This window comes from Dendrobates tinctorius, unplaced genomic scaffold, assembly GCF_039654945.1.
Source record: "Dendrobates tinctorius isolate UK_male_01 unplaced genomic scaffold, ASM3965494v1 ptg000063l, whole genome shotgun sequence".
Taxonomy (NCBI): Eukaryota; Metazoa; Chordata; class Amphibia; order Anura; family Dendrobatidae; genus Dendrobates; species Dendrobates tinctorius.
Window position 1 is genome coordinate 9,692,569 of NW_027361731.1, and position 24,585 is coordinate 9,717,153.

General features: G+C 45.8%; 1 protein-coding gene across 3 annotated transcripts in view; it reads right to left on the reverse strand.

Moving 5' to 3' along the window:
- The window catches only part of LOC141094278 (uncharacterized), a 32,898-nt gene that overhangs the window by 3,226 nt on the left and 5,087 nt on the right, over positions 1–24,585 (reverse strand). For 2 of the 3 annotated variants that reach the window (XM_073580113.1, XM_073580112.1), the window contains 6 exons: positions 20,738–20,865; positions 19,651–19,800; positions 19,342–19,521; positions 19,135–19,258; positions 18,958–19,055; positions 18,669–18,759 (listed from right to left, as the gene is read on the reverse strand). In XM_073580113.1, the coding sequence (XP_073436214.1) occupies positions 18,669–18,759; positions 18,958–19,055; positions 19,135–19,258; positions 19,342–19,521; positions 19,651–19,722 (565 nt within the window). In that variant the 5' untranslated portion in view covers positions 19,723–19,800; positions 20,738–20,865. The remainder of the gene's footprint in view (positions 1–18,668; positions 18,760–18,957; positions 19,056–19,134; positions 19,259–19,341; positions 19,522–19,650; positions 19,801–20,737; positions 20,866–24,585) is intronic. The other variant, XM_073580114.1, reaches the window with a different exon arrangement.

The following is a 24,585-nucleotide window of genomic DNA, read 5'->3' on the forward strand; positions in this document are numbered from 1 at the left end:
CTACATTGAAGATCATTAAGGAAGGTGAAGAGTTCTTGGACAGAGCAGAATTATCTCTTCATGTTACAGAAAGAGAAGAAATTAGAAGTGCACCTGAAGAAACAGAGGAATGGAAACATGTGACCCAGAGAAGCAGGAGGATCAGGAGGCAGTCAGCACCCATACTTCTCAGGAACCAGTACCAGGCTCTCACGCAGGAAAACGATGAAGAAATACATCAGGATAAGACTTTGCCCACAAACAGCAACCTTGTACGCCCTCAGAGTCCTCCTGGATGGAGAAAGAAAAATGTTGTGAAGAAGAAACGGAGAGTGGTGGTCATGGGGGATTCCCTGTTGAGAGGAACAGAGGCCGCTATCTGCAGACCGGATATAACTTCAAGAGAAACGTGCTGTCTTCCAGGTGCAAAAATTAAAGATGTGTCTGACAGGATATCAGGACTCTTCAGACCTACAGATGACTACCCATTCCTGCTACTACATGTGGGGACAAATGACACCGCAAGAAACCACCTGGAAACCATCTGCAGAGACTTTGAAGACTTAGGCAAGAAAGTGAAAGAACTGGGAGCGCAGGTGGTCTTCTCTTCCATCCTCCCAGTGGATGGCCATGGAACAAGGAGGTGGAATAAGATTCTGCAGGTGAACAACTGGCTACGTCGATGGTGCTGTCAGCAACGATTTGGATTTCTGGATCATAGAGTGAATTAAGTATACAATGGACTACTTGCTAGAGATGGGGTGCACCTTACGAAGACTGGAAAACATGTATTTGGAAGTCGCCTTGTTACACTTGTAAGGAGAGCTTTAAACTAGAACAACATGGGAAGGGAAGCAAAAGGCCAGAATAAGCCATACACCTGACAAATGCTATTGAGAACTCTGCTATTAGAAGTGGAAAGGAAGAACAAAGACAAAAGAACCTAATTAATAAAAATATTGGAGAAAGAGAAACCAATCACAAACTAAAATGTTTCTATACTAATGCACAAAGCATGGGCAACAAACAAGGAGAATTGGAACTACTAACACAGGAAAAGAAATATGATGTCATTGGAATCACTGAAACTTGGTGGGACAATACACATGATTGGAATACAAGGCTAGAAGGATACAACTTATTTGCAAGAAACAGACTTGATAAACGAGGAGGGGGTGTCGCATTGTATGTTAGAAACGCGTATATATCTGCACAGAGATTGAAGCTTCAGAGACTGGGAGTTCTGTGGAAACTGTTTGGGTAAGAATACAAGGACAGAACAATGGAAAGGACACCATTGTAGGCATTTACTACAGGCCGCCTGTGCAAGCTGAAGATATGGATGAACTCTTTATGCATCAAATGGCCAAGTTCTCCAAAAAATATGACATAGTTGTCATGGGAGATTTCAACTATCCAGACATTTGTTGGGAATCTCTCTCAGGCAAAACTAACAGGTCAAGGAAATTCTTATCCTCTGTTGCTGACAACTTTATCTTCCAAAAGGTAAGGGAGAAAACAAGGGGAACTGCTACCTTGGATCTAATCCTTATAAACAGGGAGGAAATGGTTGAGGAGGTAAAAGTGGCTGGGACCCTAGGAGGTAGCGACCATGCTATTTTAGAATTTTGGATAACTAGAGGAGGAAGACCAGTGAAGACTCAGACGTCAAGGTTAGATTTCGGAAAGGCAGATTTTAAGGGATTCAGAAAGAGAATTGGAGGGATCCAATGGCTGGATATCTTTAAAGACAAAAAATGTCCAGGAAGGATGGGAAATCTTGAAAAATGAAATTCTCAAAGCACAATTGTTAACAATTCCGAAAAGAGGGAAGAATAGGAAGCAATTAAGGAAACCAGGATGGATGAACACAGAACTTAAGCACATGCTAAAAAGGAAGAAAAAAATGTTTATAAAATGGAAAGAGGGAGGCATATCTAAAGAAGAATATAATGCTGTCTGCAGAACCTGTAGGGCACAAATCAGATTATCTAAAGCTGACAATGAATTGAGGCTTGCAAGAGATGTCAAAAGCAATAATAAAGGATTTTGGGGATATGTCAAAAGTAAAAGAAAAGTCAAAGATGCTATAGGATTTTTACAGGATGAAAATGATGAAATGGTAAGACAGGATGTTGAGAAGGCCGAACTTTTAAATTCCTATTTTGCATCTGTTTCTCTCAGAAAGGAAATGTAACACCAACTGTTCTTCACTGTCCTATTAAGGGAATAGAAGAATCCAGGATATCTATAAACAGAAAGATAGTGAGGAAACACTTAGCTAACCTAAATGAATTCAAGTCTCCAGGTCCAGATGAATTACACCCCAGAGTACTGAAGGAGATAGCAGAAGAAATTTTTGAACCCCTCTCCATAATTTTTGAAAATTCTTGGAGAACAGGAGAAGTCCCAGAAGACTGGAGAAGAGCAAATGTTGTTCCTATCTTCAAAAAGGGGAACAAGGTGGAACCAGGCAACTATAGGCCGGTGAGTCTGACTTCTATATCAGGAAAGATCTTTGAACAAATTATTAAACAACATGTATGTCAGTACCTGGATAAGAATGAAGTGATTAAACAGAGTCAGCATGGGTTTGTAACTAATAAGTCATGTCAGGCTAACTTAATTTCCTTCTATGACAGAATCCCTGATTGGGTGGATCAAGGAAATGCTGTAGATATAGTATATCTTGACTTCAGCAAAGCATTTGACAAAGTATCTCATACAATCCTTATTGAAAAAATGACTAAGTATGGAATGGACAAGGCAACTGTTAGGTGGATTCATAACTGGCTTAGAATGGTCGTAAATGGCTGCACATCCAGTTGGAAGAATGTTTCAAGGGGGGTACCACAGGGCTCTGTCCTGGGCCCTGTGTTGTTCAACATCTTTATCAATGATTTAGATGAAGGAAATGAGGGTAAACTGATTAAATTTGCTGATGACACAAAGCTAGGAGGGATAGCTAATACTAGAGAAGAGAGAGAGAGAGGATTCAAAAAGATATAAACTGGAGCAGTGGGCAGCAACTAACAGAATGGTTTTTAACAGGGAAAAATGCAAAGTACTACATCTGGGCAATAAAAATGAAAAAAGCATATACAGAATGGGAGGAATAGGGCTAAGCAACAGCACATGTGAAAAAGACTTGGGTATACTAATAGATCACAGACTGAATATGAGTCAACAGTGTGATGCAGCAGCAGAAAAGGCAAATGCAATTCTAAGATGTATTAACAGAAGCATACAGTCTAGATCATGTGAAGTCATTATTGCCTTCTACTTCTCTTTGGTCAGACCTCATCTGGAATATTGTGTCCAGTTTTGGGCACCACATTTTAAAAAAGACATCAACAAACTGGAGCAAGTTCAGAAAAGAGCGACCAGAATGGTGACCGGTCTGCAAACCCTGTCTTATGAGGAAAGGTTGCAGGATTTGGGAATGTTTAGTTTGCAAAAGACAAGACAGAGAGGAGACTTAATAGCTGTCTACAAATATCTAAAGGGCTGTCACATTGTAGAAGGATCATCTTTATTCTCATTTGCACAAGGAAAGACTAGAAGCAATGGGATGAAACTGAATGGGAGGAGACAGATTAGATATTAGAAAAAACTTTTTGACAGTTAGAGTGATCAATTAGTGGAACAGGCTGCCACGAGAAGTGGTGAGTTCTCCTTCAATGGAAGTCTTCAAACAGAGGCTGGACAGACATCTGACTGGGATGATTTAGCGAATCCTGCTTTGAGCAGGGGGTTGGACCAGATGGCCCAGGAGGTCCCTTCCAACTCTACGATTCTATTATAATTTGTTATTACTAACCACAGTTAGTTAGTATGCCCGGGCAATGCCGGGCTCATCAGCTAGTTTAGAAATATTATAGTGAGAAGAACCTACTTAACTTGCGGTGTGTGTCTTCTGGAGTACAATCTGGGCACTATGTGTTGGGTAATAAAACAGCAAATGTGTAATTTTCACTCTCCAACATCCACTGCGTGTTAATTTTCGGAAAGTGGCCGAGGAGTCAAAATATGTACTTCTCCTACACTCGTGGTCAAAGTTTTTGGTACACTTTGTTTAATGACAGAAAATTTCACAATGGTCACAGAAATAACTTGAATCTTACAAAAGTAAAAATAAATAAAAAAATCTATGAAAATGAACAAATGAAAGTCAGACATTGCACTTCAACCATGCCTCCACAGATTAAAAAAAATAAAATAACACTCATGAAATAGGCCTGGACTGAAATTATGGTATCCTTAACTTTAATATTTTGTTGAAACACAGTATAACAAACGCATAAAAATACTCTGTTGCAAAAAAACAAAACAAAAAGAAACAAACAGCAAGTGCTAGTAAAAAGATGATAACAAAACGGGGTATTTAGTTGATACGTTTTTTGCAAAAAATGTATACTAAGCCGTTTTAAATACATCGGTTAGGGACTGCTCTGATGGGTATACCTTGACGTTTGGTAGAGCGGCTTAGTATACATTTTTTCCAAAAAAACTATCAACTAAATACCCTGTTTTGTTATCATCTTTTTACTAGCACTTGCTGTTTATGGTTATATATATATTTTTTACAACAGAGTATTTTTATACGTTTGTTATACTGTGTTTCTCTGTGTTTCAGTCTTTTGGTGGTGTGAACACTGTCCTACCGTCTTGGTCGCTGTGTGCATGGCCCATGTGTTTGTATTTAATATTTTGTTGCACAACCTTTTGAGGCAATCACTGCAATCAAATGATTTCTGTAACTATTAATCAGACTTCTGCACCTCTCGAGAGGTATTTTGGCCCACTCCTCAAGAGCAAACTGCTCCATCGTGTTTGAAGGTTGCCTTTTCTGACAGCATGTTTCAGCTCTTTCCAAAGATGCTCAATAGGATTTAGGTCAGGGCTCATAGAAGGCCACTTCAGAATAGTCCATTGTTTTCCTCTTAGTCATTCTTGGGTGTTTTTAGCTGTGTGTTTTGGGTCATCATCCTGTTACAAGACCCATGACCTGCGACTGTGACCAAGCTTTCTGACACTGGGCAGCACATTTCTCTCCAGAATCCCTTGATAGTCTTGAGATTTTATTGTACCCTGCACAGATTCTAGACACCCTGTGCCAGATGCAGCATAGCAGCCCCAGAACATAACAGAGCCTCCTCCATGTTTCATAGCAGGGACAGTGTTCTTTTCTTGATATGCTTCATTTTTATGTCTGTAAACACAGAGCTAATGTACCTTGTCAAAAATTTCCATTTTTGTCTCATCTGTCCATAGGACATTCTCAAAAGTTTTGTGGCTGGTCAACATGTAGTTTGAAAAATTCCAGTCTGGCTTTTTTATGATTTTGTTTTCAACAATGGTGTCCTACTTGATAGTCCCCCCATGAAGTCCACTTTGGCTCATACGACAATGGATGGTGCGATCTGACACTGATGTTCCTTGAGCTTGAAGTTCACCTTTAGGCTGCTTTTACACTTGCCGTGTTTTTGCGGGCCGTTTTTGCACCCCCAATAGATTTCTATGGTGCTGCAAAAATGGCCCGCAAAGATACATTGGAGCGCCGTGTGACGTATGGCCGTGAGGGCCGTATATACGGCCGTGAAAAAATATCGAGCTTGCTCGATATTTTTCACGGCTCACGGACACGGCCTCCATTTAAAACAATGGTACCGCAAAAACAATGGTAGTTTGCTTTAGCTGTACCCCGTATTTGCGGATCACCGTTTATTTCCCTGCAATTTGTTACAACAGGGAAAAACGGTGATTGTTATGAATGGGTCACCGAGGAGGATGGCAGGAACAGGCTAAGCCACCAGAAGACAAGACAGGTTGGTAACTAAGCGGATTACAGACCCCTGATCCTATCCGCATAACTAGCAGTAGATGTGAAGCGTTCCTACGATGCCCTAGACGCTTTGTCACAGCCGGAGGACTAACTAAGCCTAAAGACAGAAAGATGAAATCTAAACTGCTCCAGACTAGATCCCCAAAGGAATAGACAGCCCCCAAACATATATTGTCGGTGAGACAAGATGAGACACAAACACAGGCAGACAACAGACTGAGCAAACGGTGGGGCCCAAGCTCTCTAGACAGGACAGGACAGAAAAAGATACTGTCTGCAATCACACACAAAACCCTGAAAAAGTCCGACACTTCTGATATATAAAAAAAACCTGAGATCACGCGATCTCACCCCCGCTAGATCAATATTCTGGTATAAACTGGCAGCAAGCAAAAAGACACTAACTTAACAGGGGACTAAGCAAGCTGCAAAATATGAAGCAGGGCCCAGCGCTGCCCCCAGCAGGGAGCACGCTGAACTCCAACAGCAAAACAGAAAGAAAAAAAAAAAACCACAACCAGATTAAATGCAAAGGATTAGCAAAAGAATCACTTGCTGAACATGCAGATCAGGCAGGGGACAAAAGAGCTCCAAATGCACACAGAGGAAAAAAATCACCAGCAACCTTCAAGAGCAGCCAGCTCCATTATATGCTCCCAGCCAGCAATCCCAGATTCCCAATTATCATCGTCAGGTGGAGAACCTCCATCCACTTGGCCAGCTCCTATACTCTCAGTAACCACCAGAGGGAGCTTTGGCTCAGAAATCCAAGCAAGGGATTTCACAACAGGCGATCCTAAATCACGGCAATACGGCCTGCAAAAACGGGCTGTAAAAAATCCAGCATGTGTAAAAGTAGCCTTAATCTGTTTAGAAGCAGTTTTTCTGGGTTCTTTTGTTACCATTTGTATTATCCATCTCTTTGATTTGTCATTAATTTTCCTCCTGTGGCCTTGTCCAGGGAGGTTAGCTATAGTCCCATGAATATTAAATTTCTGAATAATATGTGCAACTTTAGTCAAATGAACATGAAGCTGCTTGGAGATGGTCTTATAACTTTTATATTTATCATGTTTGGCTATAATTTTCTTTCAAATCTACTGAGACAACTCTCTCCTTCGCTTCCTCTGGTCCATGTTGAGTGTGATATGCACCATGTCCCCAAACAGCACAGTGAGTATCTGTAGCAGTCAATTCAGGCCCACTCACTGATTTCAAGATTGTAGACACCAGTGATGCTAATTAGTGGACACGTGTCGCGCTCGCGCCTTGGCTGATTGGTGCGAGCCGGGGGATTTGTGGCCCCTCTATGCCACAAACCAGACTACCCTGGAAGGGGCATGACTACGGCAGCTACCTCGGTCTTCGCTGGAGCATCTGATGGTGAGGTTGGGCTTGTGCGGCAGATAGCTGTCGGGTGCCACTCCAGGGTGGTGTCTGGCTGTGGCTGCTGATCCCACACGGGGACAAGTTACTTGGATAGATAGAAGCTACAGACAGGCGGGCAGGTAAACACGGCAGGCATTGCTGAGACACTGGGCAAGCAGGCGTGGCTTGGAGACGCTGTGCAAGCGGGCACGGCTTGGAGACACGGGGCAGGCGGGCACGGCTTGGAGACACGGGGCAGGCGGGCACGGCTTGGAGACACGGGGCAGGCGGGCACGGCTTGGAGACACGGGGCAGGCGGGCACGGCTTGGAGACACGGGGCAGGGGGGCACGGCTTGGAGACACGGGGCAGGGGGGCACAGCTCGAGACACGGGACAGGCGGGCATGGCTCGAGACACGGGACAGGCGGGCACGGCTCGAGACACGGGACAGGCGGGCACGGCTCGAGACACGGGACAGGCGGGCACGGCTCGAGACACATGGCAGGTAGGTGTGGTGTACGAAGGAACAGGTAGGGTCCTGTTCACACAGCAGGAGCGGGTACTGGCTGGAAGGAATGGAATATGGAGGAACAGGTAGGGTCCTGTTCAAATAGGAGGTGCAGGTACGTGCACGGATAGGAGAGTGGAATATGCATGAGTGCGGAGTAGGCGGAGCCGCAGGAGTGCAGAGTAGGCGGAGCTTGCAAGAGGGCAAGGTAGGCGGAGCTTGCAAGAGTGCAAGGAACAGACAGGGAGGACACAGGGAAAGGAACCACAGACAAGCAGATAGTCTGAACTGTCTTACCTCTGTCTGTCAGAGACACAGTACAAGACAAGGTACAGGGACCGAAGGATACAGGGACCAGGATATTCTGCCTCCTGGAGGGCGAGCAAAGAAGTACCAGGCAAATACTCAGACAAAGCTAGGACAAGACAGAGACCAGGATATTCGCCTCCTGGCGGGCAACCAGGGTGTAAAAGACAAAGCTAGGAGTAAGCCTCTCAGAGAAGGCAAGACATAGGACAGGGCCTGGCTTCCTCAGCAGCAAGGAGCTGAGTTTAAGACATTGCACAGGCAAGGGTTAGTGGGTGTGGCGGAACTAAATAGTCAAGGGCTCTAGGTGATTGGTAAGGGACATATTACACAGGTGCACCCTGACTGCATAAGAACCAAAGAGTTCTGGCACCGCCCCCTATACACATAGCTTGGAAGTGTGGCGCCCCTGAGGCTCAGTCACCACAAAGGTACTGCACCTTCTCCTAAGGTGTAGTGCCCCACCAAGTAGGTAAGTTGGGAACTCCTTTCCACACTCCAACACCTGCATCCCACACACAGGATAGTTCAGTAGGTCTGCCTAGCAGCTTCAGGCTGGGGGTAACAGAGCACCCTTCGTGGAACCCTGCTTCGTAACACGAGATGTGCTGGGAGGTGGGTGGAGTTAGTATAAAAGAGGGGGAAAGTGAAGAATTGTAGGTCAGTCTGGGGTGAGTCCCAGAGAACTAGGTCAGGCAAGAGGAGTTCAGTTCTGAAGTTAGTTTTGAGTTCAGTTTGAGTTCAGTTTAGAAAGAGTGCTGCAGCTGCCTCATTGACCTGAGCCAGCTGGCACGGGAAAGAGAAGAGAAGGAGAAAGACGTAGACCTGCAACCTAAGCTTCCATAAGAGAGAGAAGGAACAGCGCGGAACGAAGGAGTAGGAGAAGAGAGAGGAGTTGTGGGTTGGAAGAGGAACCCTGCCTATAGGTTCTCAGCGCAAGGCCGGGGCCTGGTCCCCGAGGTTGTATAGACACTTAGGGTTCTGCAGCAGACACTGGTGGAGTAGTTGGCTGTAAATGCACTACTCCCATCCAAGACTTGGGACACAACAGCAACCGATTAGCGAGCCAGGACTCTGAGAGGAGTCCCCAATAGAGGCTACAGCTGTGTCATACAAGTATAGTCCTAGGAACATCTGACAGGAGGAACTTCAGAGTAACCACGGTACTGGAGCTCTTCACACTAAAGGCGCAATAGAGGAGTCGCTCAGGAAAGGCACATGTTGGCGGAGTGTTGGAGAGGAGAACCCTGACTTGCCCGGGAGGTTGATTGAGTCTCTACCCCGGAGGACACGGCATGAAGGCAGGCACCAGTGGGTACCACAAACTGTGAGTAAAGCTTTGAAACTGCAAGCCCTGGTGTCCTCCATTCATTCGCCATTAACACCTTCAGCACCGCTACATCTGGGTACCAGCATCTATACCATTCTGTGCCTCTCCTCATCCATTGCACCTACACTGCCCTGGGACTACAGCTCCACCTGTGGGGAGCTACACCATCTTTGCTGCACCACACCATCAGTCCAAGTGGATCTGCATGCAGCGTTGGCTTACCATCTCCCTTGCCAAACACCACGGGTGGCGTCACGAACTATTCAAATAAACTTTAACACCATTAACATCACCGCCACTGATATTGGGCACCCAGGGCCATGGACCGGGTCGCCGCTGCTGTGACACATTCCACCTGACACCAGCCCAGTACCGGGTACCCACTGCCCTGGGTGTGAGGGCGACCCAGAAGCATACAGGAGAGCAGAGGCACAGAGCACAGGGCTGGCACCAGACAGAATTCACAGCATGGCTTGAAGCAGTAAGTAAGTTGGTGTGCGGGGGATGGGAGGCCATGCAGTGATGTCAGCAGGGTTGTTACAACACACCTTGATTTAATATGTCCCTTTTGTCACATTATTCTCAGGGGTAACATCATTTCTGTCCAGGCCTATTTCATAGGTTTTTTTTTTTTTTTAAAAGTTCTGTGGAAGCATGGCTGAAAAGCAATGTCTGATTTTCATTTGTTCATTTTTCATAGATTTTTTATTTATTATTACTTTTGTCAGATTCAAGTTATTTCTGTGACCATTGTGGGTTTTTCTGTCATTAGGGGTACCAATAATTTTGACCACGTGTGTACAGATTATACCCCTCAGTGAATTAATTTATAAAATGGAATCACTTTATGGGGATTTCGACTATTCTGGTTTTCTGTCATTTAGTTATATTAGGGCTCCTGCATATGGTGTGTCCAATCTCATCTGGGATCTGTTCCTGGTGTCCAGCTGGAGTAATCTGCTCCCTACTTCAGCCGATTGGAAAGTACCACACCCTACTAAAGCTCAAAGCATATGGCCGGAATCTGCCAGACACAGTGCTGTTCTCCTCTGGTTCAGTCCTCTGTTCCTCAGCTCGCGGCTTTTGTCTCCTGCTGTGACCGTGGCCCGTTTACTGACTACTCTTGAGTCTTCTGATTCTGTATTCGGTCCTTCTGGTTCTGACCCAGCTACCTGATTATTCTTCTTGCCATCTAAAACCACAGAATAGCAGGTTACACCATGGTCCAAGCCTAGGGGTCCCAGTGTAAGTCCAGATCCATGTAATGGTGTTAAAGGACAATGACAATGAGCAAGGCAATCCATGGGATATGGAAAGCAGAGAAGATAGTGTGAAGCATGTACATGGTGGGCGTCTTTTGAGCTGCCAGATTACCCAATACATTGTATCCGCAAACTATTCCAGTTAGATCTGCATTCAAATAGCTAAATGGCGCTCCTTTCCTTCTGAACACCGCCATGTGCCCAGACTGTAGTGTACAATCGTATATAAAACAGAAAAAGATTAAGTGGGCACCATCATATCACTATTAGGTAAAATATATAAATCACTCAGGGATCACTCAATTGCATGATATAAGAAGCAATCCAAAACATAAGAGAAAAAGCCATGCAAAAATATAGGATCACCACACTGGATACCAATTAGTACAGACAATTTTAAATTTATTGTCAACAAGTCCAGTAATGAACACACATTTAAAAACAATTAAAAACCCAACTAAGGGTAATCCATGAATACTCCAGCAAATGACAAAATAGTATAATCAATAGTTAAAAATATAGCACCTGACCGCTACTAATTTATATTGCACAAAGAGGAGAGGGAGACAATGGACTTTTCAATACCTCCTTGACCGCACTGCTGCTATTTAGATGACGGATGACTGACCTGTCTCTCTGCTTTGACTGTTGTAGGGTGATGTATTTAGCCTGCCGAAATTTCATTCAGGACCATTGCTCTTTTATTATGTATTACTTTGCACTTTGGGCTTAATGTGCGCTACATGTGATGTTTTACTAGACTTTGTGTGCACATATCCCTGTTAATCAGGGGACATTTTTTCACATTTGCCCATTGATGGTCTCTGTTGGCAGCATGCTTTTTGTGAGATCCCTCTTTGTGCAATATAAATTAGTAGCGGTCAGGTGCTATAATATTAACTATCGATTATGCTATTTTGTCATTTGCTGTAGTATTCATGCATTACCCTTAGTTGGGTTTTAAATTGTTTTTAAATGTGTGTTCATTACTGGATTTGTTGACAATACATTTAGAATTGTCTGTACTAATAGGTATCCTGTGTGGTGATCCTATATTTTGGCATGGCTTTTTTCTTATGTTTTGGAGTACAATCGTATATAGGGTATTGTGCAAAGTTGGAAAATAATTTGTAAGATCCATTTGTTTTCCATTATCCTTTGTGAAGAATTCCAAAGTTATCCCCACATAAAGTGACACACGTCTGATTTTAAAATTGGGGCCTGATTAAGAACACAAAACTGGCTGCAGGAAGAGGATAAATCAGAGTATTTTGGACTCTAACTACTGTAGTCAAAAACTGTGACTATAGACAATAACATCTACTGAACTGATCAAACCCAACAGTCTTCATCAGTAATAAATGAGTAACTAGTGGTGAAAACTCTCTGGGGTAATTAGCATATGGGGCTCGTGATTTCACAATCTAAACTATCGTAAGGTCCAATATTTTTTGTCAGACGAGATTCAAGAAGAAATATTAAACATTTAAAGAGAACGGTGTATAATAGTGCAGAGCTGAGAAGTCTTAAAGGGAACCTGTCAGCAAGACTGTGCACAGTAACCTACAGACACTGTCAGGTCGGCAACGTTATACTGACTACAATGATACCTGGTGATGAAATCCGTCTTGTGGTTGTTGTTTAATCTGTATTTGTAGTTTTCAGTTAATGAGATTCTCGTGCTTTGGGGCGGGGCTGTGGGTGGGGCTTTATGTGGTGCTCTGATTACATATGCATCTGTATTGGCTAATGACAGATCACTGATCCCTGTTATGAAATGGGTCACCGAGGAGGAGAGCGCAATAGGCTATGCCACCAGAACACCAGAGAGGTTGGTCGCTCAGCAGATTGCAGACCCCTGATCTTAACAGCACAACTAGCAGTAGCCGTGGAGCGTTCCTACGTTGCCCTAGACGCCTCGCCACAGCCGAAGGACTAACTAAGCCTAAAGACAGAAAGATGAAATCTAAACTGCCCCGGAGCAGATCCCCAAAGGAACAGATAGCCCCCAAACATATATTGTCAGTTAGACAAGATGAAGCACAAACACACAGAAAATAGACTGAGCAAATGATGGAGCCCACACTGACTAGATAGGACAGGACAGAAATGGCACTGTCTGCAATCATGCAAAAACCCTAATAATTCCAACACGACTGATGTACACAAATACTGAGGTTTGAACAACCTCGCCCCCACTATATCAGCACTCAGGTGTGAACTGGCGGCTAGCAACAGGCTAATACAGCAAGGGACTGAGCAAACAAACACAAGATACAAAAATACAGGGCAGGAGCCAGCAGCCCCAGGGGGAGCAAGCTGACTCCCTGACAGCAAGGCAAAATCAGATGCAAAGGGTTTAGCAAATGACACTTAGCTGAAAAAATGCAGGATCAGGCAGCAGACTGAACTCCTCTGTAAGCAAAGAAAGGAGTATCACCGGCAGTCACTGAGAGAAGTCTGCTCGCTTATGTAGTCCCAGTCACTACCACCACTCCTGCAATTATCTTCTGCAGCTGTTGGGTTAACATCATGTTGACCAGCACCACTACCAGCAGTATCCACCAGAGGGAGCCTTGCCTCAAAAGTCAGATCAAGAGAGCTCACAACAGATCCCTCAGTGACCTGCCCCCCACTGTTCACAGTTACATAATACATACACTCACTGGCCACTTTATTAGGTACACCTGTCCAACTGTGTGTTAAGACTTAATTTCTAATCTGCCAATCACATGGCGGCAACTCAGTGCATTTAGGCATGTAGACATGGTCAAGACAATCTCCTGCAGTTCAAACCGAGCATCAGTATGGGGAAGAAAGGTGATTTGAGTGCCTTTGAACGTGGCATGATTGTTGGTGCCAGAAGGGCTGGTCTGAGTATTTCAGAAACTGCTGATCTACTGGGATTTTCACGCACAACCATCTCTAGGGTTTACAGAGAATGGTCCGAAAAAGAAAAAAAATCCAGTGAGTGGCAGTTCTGTGGCCGGAAATGCCTTGTTGATGCCAGAGGTCAGAGGAGAATGGGCAGACTGGTTCGAGCTGATAGAAAGGCAACAGTGACTCAAATTGCCACCCGTTACAACCAAGGTAGGCAGAAGAGCATCTCTGAACGCACAGTGCGTCGAACTTTGAGGCAGATGGGCTACAGCAGCAGAAGACCACACTGGGTACCACTCCTCTCAGCTAAGAACAGGAAACTGAGGCTACAATTTGCACAAGCTCATCGAAATTGGACAGTAGAAGATTGGAAAAACTTTGCCTGGTCTGATGAGTCTCGATTTCTGCTGCGACATTCGGATGGTAGGGTCAGAATTTGGCGTAAACAACATTAAAGCATGGATCCATCCTGCCCTGTATCAACGGTTCAGGCTGGTGGTGGTGGTGTCATGGTGTGGGGAATTTTTTCTTGGCACTCTTTGGGCCCCTTGGTACCAATTGAGCATCGTTGCAACGCCACAGCCTACCTGAGTATTGTTGCTGACCATGTCCATCCCTTTATGACCACAATGTACCCAACATCTGATGGCTACTTTCAGCAGGATAATGCGCCATGTCATAAAGCTCGAATCATCTCAGATTGGTTTCTTGAACATGACAATGAGTTCACTGTACTCAAATGGCCTCCTCAGTCACCAGATCTCAATCCAATAGAGCATCTTTGGGATGTGGTGGAACGGGAGATTCGCATCAGGGATGTGCAGCCGACAAATCTGCGCCAACTGTGTGATGCCATCATGTCAATATGGTCCAAAATCTCTGAGGAATGCTTCCAGCACCTTGTTGAATCTCTGCCACGAAGAATTGAGGCAGTTCTGAAGGCAAAAGGGGGTCCAACCCGTTACTAGCATGGTGTACCTAATAAAGTGGCCAGTGAGTGTATAATAGCATTGATATTATTGTTGATAATGCCTATAATATTGTGGCTAATGTGAGGCTTAGAAAAAAAATACATCCAGCAAAATGTCACCGGCGATGGCGGCGCCTGCGCAGTAGTATCTATAAATAAGAGATAGAGAAAATAATATTGCTCCCCATTTCAGGAGAGATTGTGCAGTAATCTGAATTCCTTAGGATTGAAAACAATGTAACTTATGACATGGAGTGAATCCATGAAACCAGGGCTCGAGCCATGCCAACACATCTCCTGCAGGGATGAATAAATGTATATTACAGCCATCAGCCACGCACAGCTTAGAGATATATCATGGCACAGGTGTAATGGTTTTCCTGTAGTTTATCACAATCCTCCTTGAAATTAGTTTTAATACAAATTGAAAAGTCAGGATAAAGGGAAACTCTGCTGTTATTCTACAGAAATTCACACTTGGCCTCACTGCACATTTAATGTTGTCGATCATAAAAGTGAAGTTTGCCCAGAAAGACTGGACCTGGTCTTGTAGGGACCATATGAGCACATTCAGCAGCACAGAAGGGAGAGAAGGGAGATTCATCCAATAAGATATCAGGGATCTAGGAAGCCAACAGCATCATTACCCTCCGCTTTCTGATGCAGACCCATCATAATACTTTTCTTCAAGTAATTTTCTAACTTGTAAGCACATTCTACGTACGCTGTCATTTTACTTTGTAGTTTACAGACCTGGGCAGGTAACGGTCAGCGTCTTCTAATTCCAGGGGGTAGATGGATCCTCCAGGTGATAAGTTCTATATAAAAAAGGGTTTTCAATGCACAAAGTCATTTGAACAGTTTTGGGTGGAGGCAGTAGCGTAGCTACCAAGGGGGCAGAGGGGGCGGTGGCCCGGGCTCTGAGGGGGCCCACACGGAGCTACGCTATGTAACAATATCGGCATGCAGATCGCGCCGATACAATTACATGCTGCAGCAGGGAGTGAGTCATGTGACCGCACTTCTGCAGTCTGGGGAGGAGAGGGGGATGGGAGGTCACTCACCCAATCCTGGCTGAGCACGCTCTCCTTGAAAGCTCCCTGCTGCAGAGAAGTCATCAGCTCCAGCAGCAGCCTGGACGCAGGGGGCTCTGCCTCTGCCTGTGAGCTGAGCTCACTGTCTGCTCTGCACTTGATTGCTTCTGACTGAGAGGAGCCTGACAGCCGAGGAGCAGCACCCTGGACCAGTGGACACACTGCACTCCGCATGGGGACTGATGAGTATCTTTGCACATGTTATTTACTATTTGAAGTTTCTAATCTGTTGCTTTGGATATATACATACAACTTACTGCTATTGGGGTGTAATGTTCATTGCATGAAGCTCTCCTTACGTGTTACATAGTTTCCAGGCACTTTGCAGCGGTCGCTGATGCACTATATGGCGAGGCTTTGTCTTGGCCTGGGAATTTACTGCACTTTGGGACTGAGAGAAATTCAGGAAAAGTGCAAACTAGAGATCGCACTGCTGGCTGCAGTCATTGAGCTGTGCAGAGAAAGCGGCGCATCCTCCCGGGCAGGCAGAGGAAGGGTTAAACCAGTGTATCGATCACCTTATCTCGCTGTTTGTGCTGGCGTGTAATTATTATCCTAGCCTTTACCAGGCTGACAGCGAGTTCTGGAGGATTAGGGGATGTGCACACGTTGTGGATTTCCCTACGGATTTTTCCGCACGGATTTGGCCAAATCCACAGGTAAATCCGCAGGTTAAATGACCGGCGTTTTACCTGCGGATTTAGTGCAGTTTGTGTTTAACCTGCAGATTCCTAAAATGGAGCAGGTGTCAAAACACTGCGGATCGGCACAAAGAATTGACAAGCTGCGGATTTAAATCTGCAGAAAATCCTGCTTGGAAAAATCCGCAGCATATGCACTGTGTTTTTCACTTCTCATAGACTTTAATGGAACTGTATAACACAGCAGAATCTGCTGCGGATCCGCAGGGCCAAATCCACTGCAGATCCGCAACGTGTGCACACACCCTAACTTGTGTTTGCTGCCCCAGGCTACTTTCACATTAGCGTCGTGCGACGCACGTTGCAATGCGTCGTTTTGGGGAAAAAACGCATCCTGCAAAGTTGCCCGCAGGATGCGTTTTTTCTCCATTGACTAACATTAGCGACGCATTGCCACACGTCGCATCCGTCGTGCGACGGATGCATCGTGTTTTGGCGGCCGCGACACACACAAAAATGTTACATGTAACTTTTTTTGTGCGTCTCCGCCATTTTCGACCGCGCATGCGCGGACGAAACTCCGCCCCCTCCTCCCCGGACATTACAATGGGGCAGCGGATGCGTTGAAAAACTGCATCTGCTGCCCCCGTTGTGCACGCCTTTCACAGCGTGCGACGGTACGTTGCCCCGATGCAGGGCGAAGGCCGTCGCACGACGCTAATGTGAAAGTAGCCTTACTGGGAACTTAAGTCTGGCACTTGTAGTGCCACAGCAGTAGTTAGTGCTTGACGACAAATAGCTGTGGAATAGTGTTTTTCTATACAGCGATTGTTAGTGGCATGGACATGTTACTAGTGTGATATAATATATTAGTATCAGTAATGCAGGAGACTTATTGTTGGAGTGAATCCTACAATGTGGTGAGATACAGGGGGGAGGGAGGTCACCCCGGGACCAGCGCTCTGAGGGGACCCACCCGCAGCACGCCGATGGGGTTACATTCTGCAGCAGATCAGGCAGAATCGATCACCGTGCTCTGCCACCCGGCTGCTATGGGGCCCCTGAGCAGGCGCTGGGGGCCCCCCACCCGTCATTGCAAGATCAACTGTATCGGCTGGATGCCAATTCAGCTGACCGCATTTATGAGAGGAGCATTACGCTCCCTCTCCCATCATCCCCCTCTCATCAGCTTCTGATGTCACTAACACCGACACTGACAGGGGGTCGCGATGACATCACTACTCGGAGCCTGCAGTCCGGAGATGTGCAGGAGCTCACAGCATTGAAGAAACCAGGAGGAAAGGCGAGTATTGGATTTATTTTTTTATGAGGCTGCATTATACTATGGAGGCTGCATTACACTATAGAGGCTGCCTGTGAGGTGTATTATATAAAGGGCTGCATTATTCTATAGGGTCTGCCTATGGGGAGTGCATTATACTATATTGAGGACTATAGTGAGACTTGTCTGGTGTATTATACTATATGGAGGCTATCTAGGGGGCCATTATACAGTGTGGAGATTACAGTGATGGAGCTATCAAACAATTTGGGGAATACTAAGGGGTCAGCATATATACAGTGAGGGGGCATTAGACTGTGTATAGGGGAGCATCATACAGTCTATAGGGGAGATGTACAGGGCGGAGACACAGGACTAGGGGAACTCAGGTTACTATGACTGACAAAGGGGCACACAGAGGGCACTATTACTTTCTAGGGGGCAAAATATGGGCACTGATTTCTCGGGCACTTGCACCTGGCATTACTATATTCTAGAGGGTTGCTTTGGAATTTAGAGGTCACACAGCAGGTGCAGTAATAGGGACACATACGGCAGCAGCGGCTCAGTATTGGGGTATCAGGTGCAGTAATAGGGACACATACGGCAGCAGCGGCTCAGTATTGGGGTGTCAGCAGGATGAGGAGGTTGTGCAGGTTGGGAATAGATGGTGACGGGCTGGAATATGAGATGTGAAATGTGTCTGTGCTGTATTCTCTGCAGACGAGTCCCGGCTGGAAGAAGTTGTCATATTGGTCTGGGCCAAATGGAAAAGGCGGGAAAAGTGAACGATTCCATCAGAAAGAACGTCAGCGGTAAGACATTATCGGTAACTGTGCTGTGACCTCTTATATGTTCCATATGACTGGTATCCACCACTCACTAGATGGCGGTAACATCAATATTGGTCTTTATTTAGAAATTATATTCAGCAACAGCGCGGTCCTCTGCTGAGGTTCTCCTCCACTATTATTGTGCGTCACCCAGTTGTAATCAAGGTTACCTGGTTGGGGGCCCACTCAGAAGTTTCGCCCCCCCTGAACCAAAACCCTAGCTACGCCTCTGGGTGGAGGAGAATGTTGTGGTCTAGAGGCAAAATAGTGGTCATGGTAATACGGCCGGACTACACCAACGATATAGCAGCCACAGCTGATGACCGAGAAGAATCTGTGACTTCTCTGCATTTAGTGGTTACTACTCACCTGGGTAGTCATATGTAGGAATCTTCTCTTTACACCGCTCATCACCCCTCACATATGTCTCTGTAGTATTAATATGGGTCAGATCTTCACCCTGAAACAAATATTGTAAAAGTCAAAGACAGATGGAGAAGTCACATCTATGATCAGCTCTAATCCTGCCATCTCCACCGCTCTTATTACATAAGTATAAAACATATAATACTGGTGGATAAAACAAGACTGAGCACAAGACCTTCACAGCCGTCTACACATCATAGGGGAGATCTCATGACACCTTCTCTCCATCTACCTGATGATCCTGAGGAACATTGGGATCTTCTTGTTTACAGTCCTGTGGAAGAAGAGAACCAGGACATCTCTCTGGTGTTGTCCTCTTACTGGATAGATCTGGAGGAAACACAGAGACTGAATTCATTCTTTACATACAGATATTTATAGGCCGTGTGTATTTAGTCCTGTCTATTACCTGGAGATGTGAGGGGCTGGGGAACCTCCATCATGACGTCCTTGTACAATTCTTTGTGTCGTTCTAAATACTCCCACTCCTCCATGGAGAAATAGACAGCGACATCCTGACACCTTATAGGAACCTGACACATACAATGATACGGTCATCCCCCCGATCCCTTCATAGCATTACTGTATAATGTCCCAGCAATCCCAGCAGTGTCACCTCTCCAGTCAGCAGCTCAATCATCTTGTAGGTGAGGTCTAGGATCTTCTGGTCATTGATGTCCTCATGTATCAGGGGGTGAGGTGGAGGCCCCGTGATTGGGCTCAGGGGTCTTCCCCATCCCTCAGACACAGGGTCCTGACAGTGTTCACTAGAGGTCTTCTTCACTACTGTGTAATCCTGGTTATGGAGAGACACATTAATAAATCTCACTACAGACATTTCCAGAGTCCTCACCTCTCCAGTTCTGTCCGACTGTTATTCCCATAGATAAGAATGATGTAATGTGACGACATCAGAATCTCTCACCTTTCCAGTAAGCCGGAAGAGGATCTCTAGGGTGAGGTGTAATATCCTCTCCGCCATCTTGTCTCTGTCCATATCGATCCTTGATGGGTAAATCAGGAAAATTCTCTTATGTAGAAGATCTTCACTGAGAGGATCCGATATTGTAGAGATCTGAATGAGAAGAAGATGAGCCGATGTAACATCATAAAAATCCTGTGTAATAATACAATTACTGGAGATAATAAGGGAAACATATGAGGAAATTATTTTACAGTATTTAGTTTCCTGCTTTACATCTACTAATAAAACCTATATATTTAGGCCACGACAACAAGCAGTTTCTCCCTCGGAGTCGGCAGCTGAATATGTTTCTCATAGACTCATCTTCTATAACGCTAATTCTCGTCTCATTTACCGACACTGGAATCGGCATTAGCAATACTGCAGGAGATATTCATTACACGTGACAGGAGAAATAACTACTTCATGATGAGGACGACATCTTCATCTTCTACTACGGCTCTAGAAACATATTTGTCCAGAGTCCGTCACTGACTCCATCCCCACCGGCCGTCTATATGAAGGTTTCCCGTCTTCCCCGCACTGTAATCTTCTATCATGTTAGATCTCAGCTCTGATTCACACACAGAAGTTTGAGGCTTTTAGAAAAGCTTTTTTGTTCCCACAAACACAACGGACAGAAATGATCTGATCCCAAAGTCTCCATGTACAGCAATTTATGGGGTTTATTTCTGGCCTTAGACTTTCCTATATTACAAGAAAAACACCAGAAAAAAAACATAAAAATGCTTCTAAAGAAAATTAGCTTCAACAATTCTTGTAAAAAGAAAAAAGATGGAAAAAGCAGAAGACACATTTTATTTTTTTCATGCAATTGTTTAATTTTTAACTCTTTTGGGCCCCAGAGCATAGATGTACACAGCAGGAACGTCACAGGATCGGCTGCAACAAAAACTCTGGAAGTTTCACCACTTGCTGTTGCCAAAAGCAAATATGGCATCTCAGAAGGTGGGACAGAGTCCGGCTGAATGCCCTCCACCCCCAAGTACTCGATAGTATGGGGCGGCCTAGTTACTACCATACTTACATGCCTAATAATGGTGTTTGTGATAAAGAAACTTGGCGCTCAACTTTTGAAGATATGAGGCAATTGTAACGCAGTCAAAACTGTAGTACAGTATCCAGACTTTTCAGTCAGTGACCTTCATCAGTGTACTGACAATGGAAAGAAAGAATGCAAATGAAATCAAACATATATATATATACACTGCTCAAAAAAATAAAGGGAACACTTAAACAACAGAATATAACTCCAAGTAAATCAAGCTTCTGTGAAATCGAACTGTCCACTTAGGAAGCAACACTGATTGACAATCAATTTCACATGCTGTTGTGCAAATGGAATAGACAACAGATGGTTAATTATTGGCAATTATCAAGATACCCTCAATAAAGGAGTGGTTCTGCAGGTGGGGGACCACATCTCAGTACCAATGCTTTCTGGCTGATGTTTTGGTCACTTTTGAATGTTGGTTGTGCTTTCACACTCGTGGTAGCATGAGACGGATGCTACAACCCACACAAGTTGCTCAGGTAGTGCAGCTCATCCGGGATGGCACATCAATGTGAGCTGTGGCAAGAAGTTTAGCTGTGTCTGTCAGTGTAGTATCCAGAGGCTGGAGGCGCTACCAGGAGACAGGCCGCTGCCATAGTCCTGCAAAATGACCTCCAACAGGCCACAAATGTGCATGTGTCTGCACAAACGTTTAGAAACCGACTCCATGAGGATGGTCTGAGTGCCCGATGTCCACAGATGGGGGTTGTGCTCACAGCCCAACACCGTGCGGCCCTCCAAAGAAATGCTACCCCACACCATTACCCACTGCCAAACCAGTCATGCTGAAGGATTTTGCAGGCAGCAGATCGCTCTCCATGGCGTCTCCAGACTCTGTCACATGTGCTGAGTGTGAACCTTCTTTCATCTGTGAAAAGCACAGGGCGCCAGCGGCGAATTTGCCAATCCTGGTGTTCTGTGGCAAATGGCCCTGCATGGTGTTGGGATATGTATGATGGGTATATGGGCCTGGGACTATGAGATGGAGGATGTGTGATGGGTATATGGGCACTCTACTATGGGATGGAGGATATGTATGATGGGTATATATGGGCACTCGACTATGGGATGGAGGATATGTATGATGGGTATATAGGCACTGGACTATGGGATGGAGGATAATTATAAATTTTTATAACTAACCACAGTTAGTTACTATGCCCGGGCAACGCCGGGGTCTTCAGTTGGTATAATATATATCTGTGATGAAGGAGCAGCCGCCATCTTAGATATGGGGCCACATGTCTGAGCTTGGCATCCATTTTGGTCTAAGTTCAGGAATTACAGGCAGCTAACGGCTTCTATACCCCCAGGTGCTGTGTACTTAGTAAATATAAGCAGGATTTAGTGTTCCAATGCTAAATAGCCAGGGCCATTGGTGTGATAATGAGGATAGGCCCAAAACAGAGCTTCAAAGCTCAGGTACGGAGCCGTGCCAGCAGGGGGCCGGAAAAAAGCCTAGGGCTTCAATTAGAATGTACCTGCTAGCAGACGCAGGAATATACATCCTTTGTGTGTCCCAGACGCTTTGGCTCCATACTAGGAGCATGGATTATTAGCCCACCCTCTGACACAGGGGGAGGAACCTAGGGTGTTTAAGGACTAGCAGCCCCTGGCAGATATTCATTCCTTCACACAGAAGATCCAGACGATGACGATCTAAGAAGGACCTGGGGACAGACCTGCCGAGGGGAGCAGCGGCCCATGCTTTGGGGGTCTGTCCGGCAACTAAGATTCTTATACCTGTGGACTACAGAGCTCCCCAGCACCCACATGACCCTACAATCTGGTAAATTGACCTCCAGCTTAATATCTTAAGTCTTGTACCCTTATTGTTATATCTTTTCTCTGACTGCAAATTTACTGTATATTTCTGTAATTATCTAGTGCGCCCTTAAGGCAATTAAACTATAAACTTAATCTTGGGCTGATGGTTTTACTCTGATCACGAGTTTGCTCTACGTGCAGTTCCCTTACTGACCTGAGAGACAAAGGGGGCGCCAGAGAGCTGTGCCTGTGTAGTTACGTCACGGTGGTGACGTGGGAGGAACGGGTCTGTGCGCGTTGCTCCACACTTGGTGGCAGCGGTGGGATCAGAGTAATAGTGTGCGTGGGACCCCTACTCCCAGACACTAGAGACTACCAGCGGTAACTGTTGTGAGTTCATTTTTCCCTTCACCATTGAGGTCTGATGAACTCCCTCCTCTAGTGAAGGAAGGTAGTGAGACTGATTACCAAACACCTGGGCAGCTAGATGATGACTGGGTGGCTGGAATTGAGGACTGGATATAAGGCTGCCGACGCCCTTCTTCCTGGCTGGTGATTTTCCTGCTGGATTCTTGGAGACCAGTCTGATTCCTGCATCTCAAAGCTAAGTTTTTCTGCTCTGCTTTGTACTCTTCTGTTTTGTTTTTGTTTTGCCTTGTTTTTTGGGAGTTCTGCCATCCCCGGCCGGGGGTGAGCTGAATTCCATTTTTGTCTCTGATCTGTTGATCTTTTGCTCTGTTTTCAGAATATACCTGAGTGCTGATATAGTCTTTTGAAGCCTAGCGACTTCAGGGCCTGTTTTTCCTATCAGTCGGTTGGCTCATTTTGATAGGGTTTTTGCGGATGGCAGACAGCAGCCTTCCTATCCTGTCCTATGTAGTTAGCTTGGGCCCCATCATTTGCTCAACCTATCTTTCTATCTGTGTTAGTGTTTTCATCTTGCTTCACCGTCATTATATGTTGGGGGCTGCCTATTGCTTTGGGGTCTGCTCTGGGGCAGTTTAGTTTTTCCCCTTTCTGTCTTTAGGCTATATAGTTCTCCGGCTGTGATCGAGGGGTCTAGGGCACCATAGGAACCTCCCACGGCTACTGCTAGTTGTGGATAGGTTCAGGGGTCTGCAATCCGATAGCTGCCAACCTCTCTGGTTTTTCTGGACTTAGCTGGTATTTTGTTTTTTCCTCCTTTGGTGACTCATCATAACAGGTAACTATCACTGCTGGGGTCTTAAGGTCAGCCCAGCACTAGACGGTCAGAGTGCAAATATAATAAGTTGTTTGCGAGACCAGGGTTGCAGCTGTGTCAGTAACCAGAGGTTCCCAAGATGGCGGAAGGTACCAGTAGTAGGACAAAGGGGGAGGCCAATGCTATGGTCTATGAGGAGGTGGTGGAGGACAATACCAATGAAGGCGAGGGGGAGCTCAGCCAGGGCTCCCCAAAGAGCCAGACCCCCGTGCTCAGTCCCGCAGTGGACTGCCCACCACCCGCCCACCCCAGCCTGTCCAGATCGGAGGCCCTTTTCCAAGCGGCTATGGCACAGCTCGAGGCTGGTAACGACGCCGCCCATGACAGACTCCTAGCGGCAGCAGAGAAAGCAGCGGAGCATGAGCAAGCGGCGGCCGAGAGAGCAGCGGAGCGTGAGCATACTGAACGCCGTGAAGCTGCGGAGCACCGACTGGAGATGGCTCAGCACGGGCTCCCGCTGGACGCTCCAGTCCCACCAGGGACCAAGGCTTCCAAGGTCCGGGCGGAGGACTTCCCCTTGCTTGAAAAGGATGGAGACCTGGATTCCTTTCTGCTGGCCTTTGAAAGAACCTGCCTCCAACACCATCTGGCCCTGGATCAGTGGGCAAGGTACCTGACCCCCCGTTTGAGGGGTAAGTCCCTGGAAGTTTTGGGGGACTTACCTGCCGGGGAGGAGCAGGACTACAACAGCATCAAGCGGGCCCTGATCCAGCACTACAACCTCACCCCGGAGTCGTACCGCAGGAAGTTCCGGAGCCTGCAGCAGGGCTCAAAGGACACCTTGACCGACCACATGCGGGCACTGCTGAGA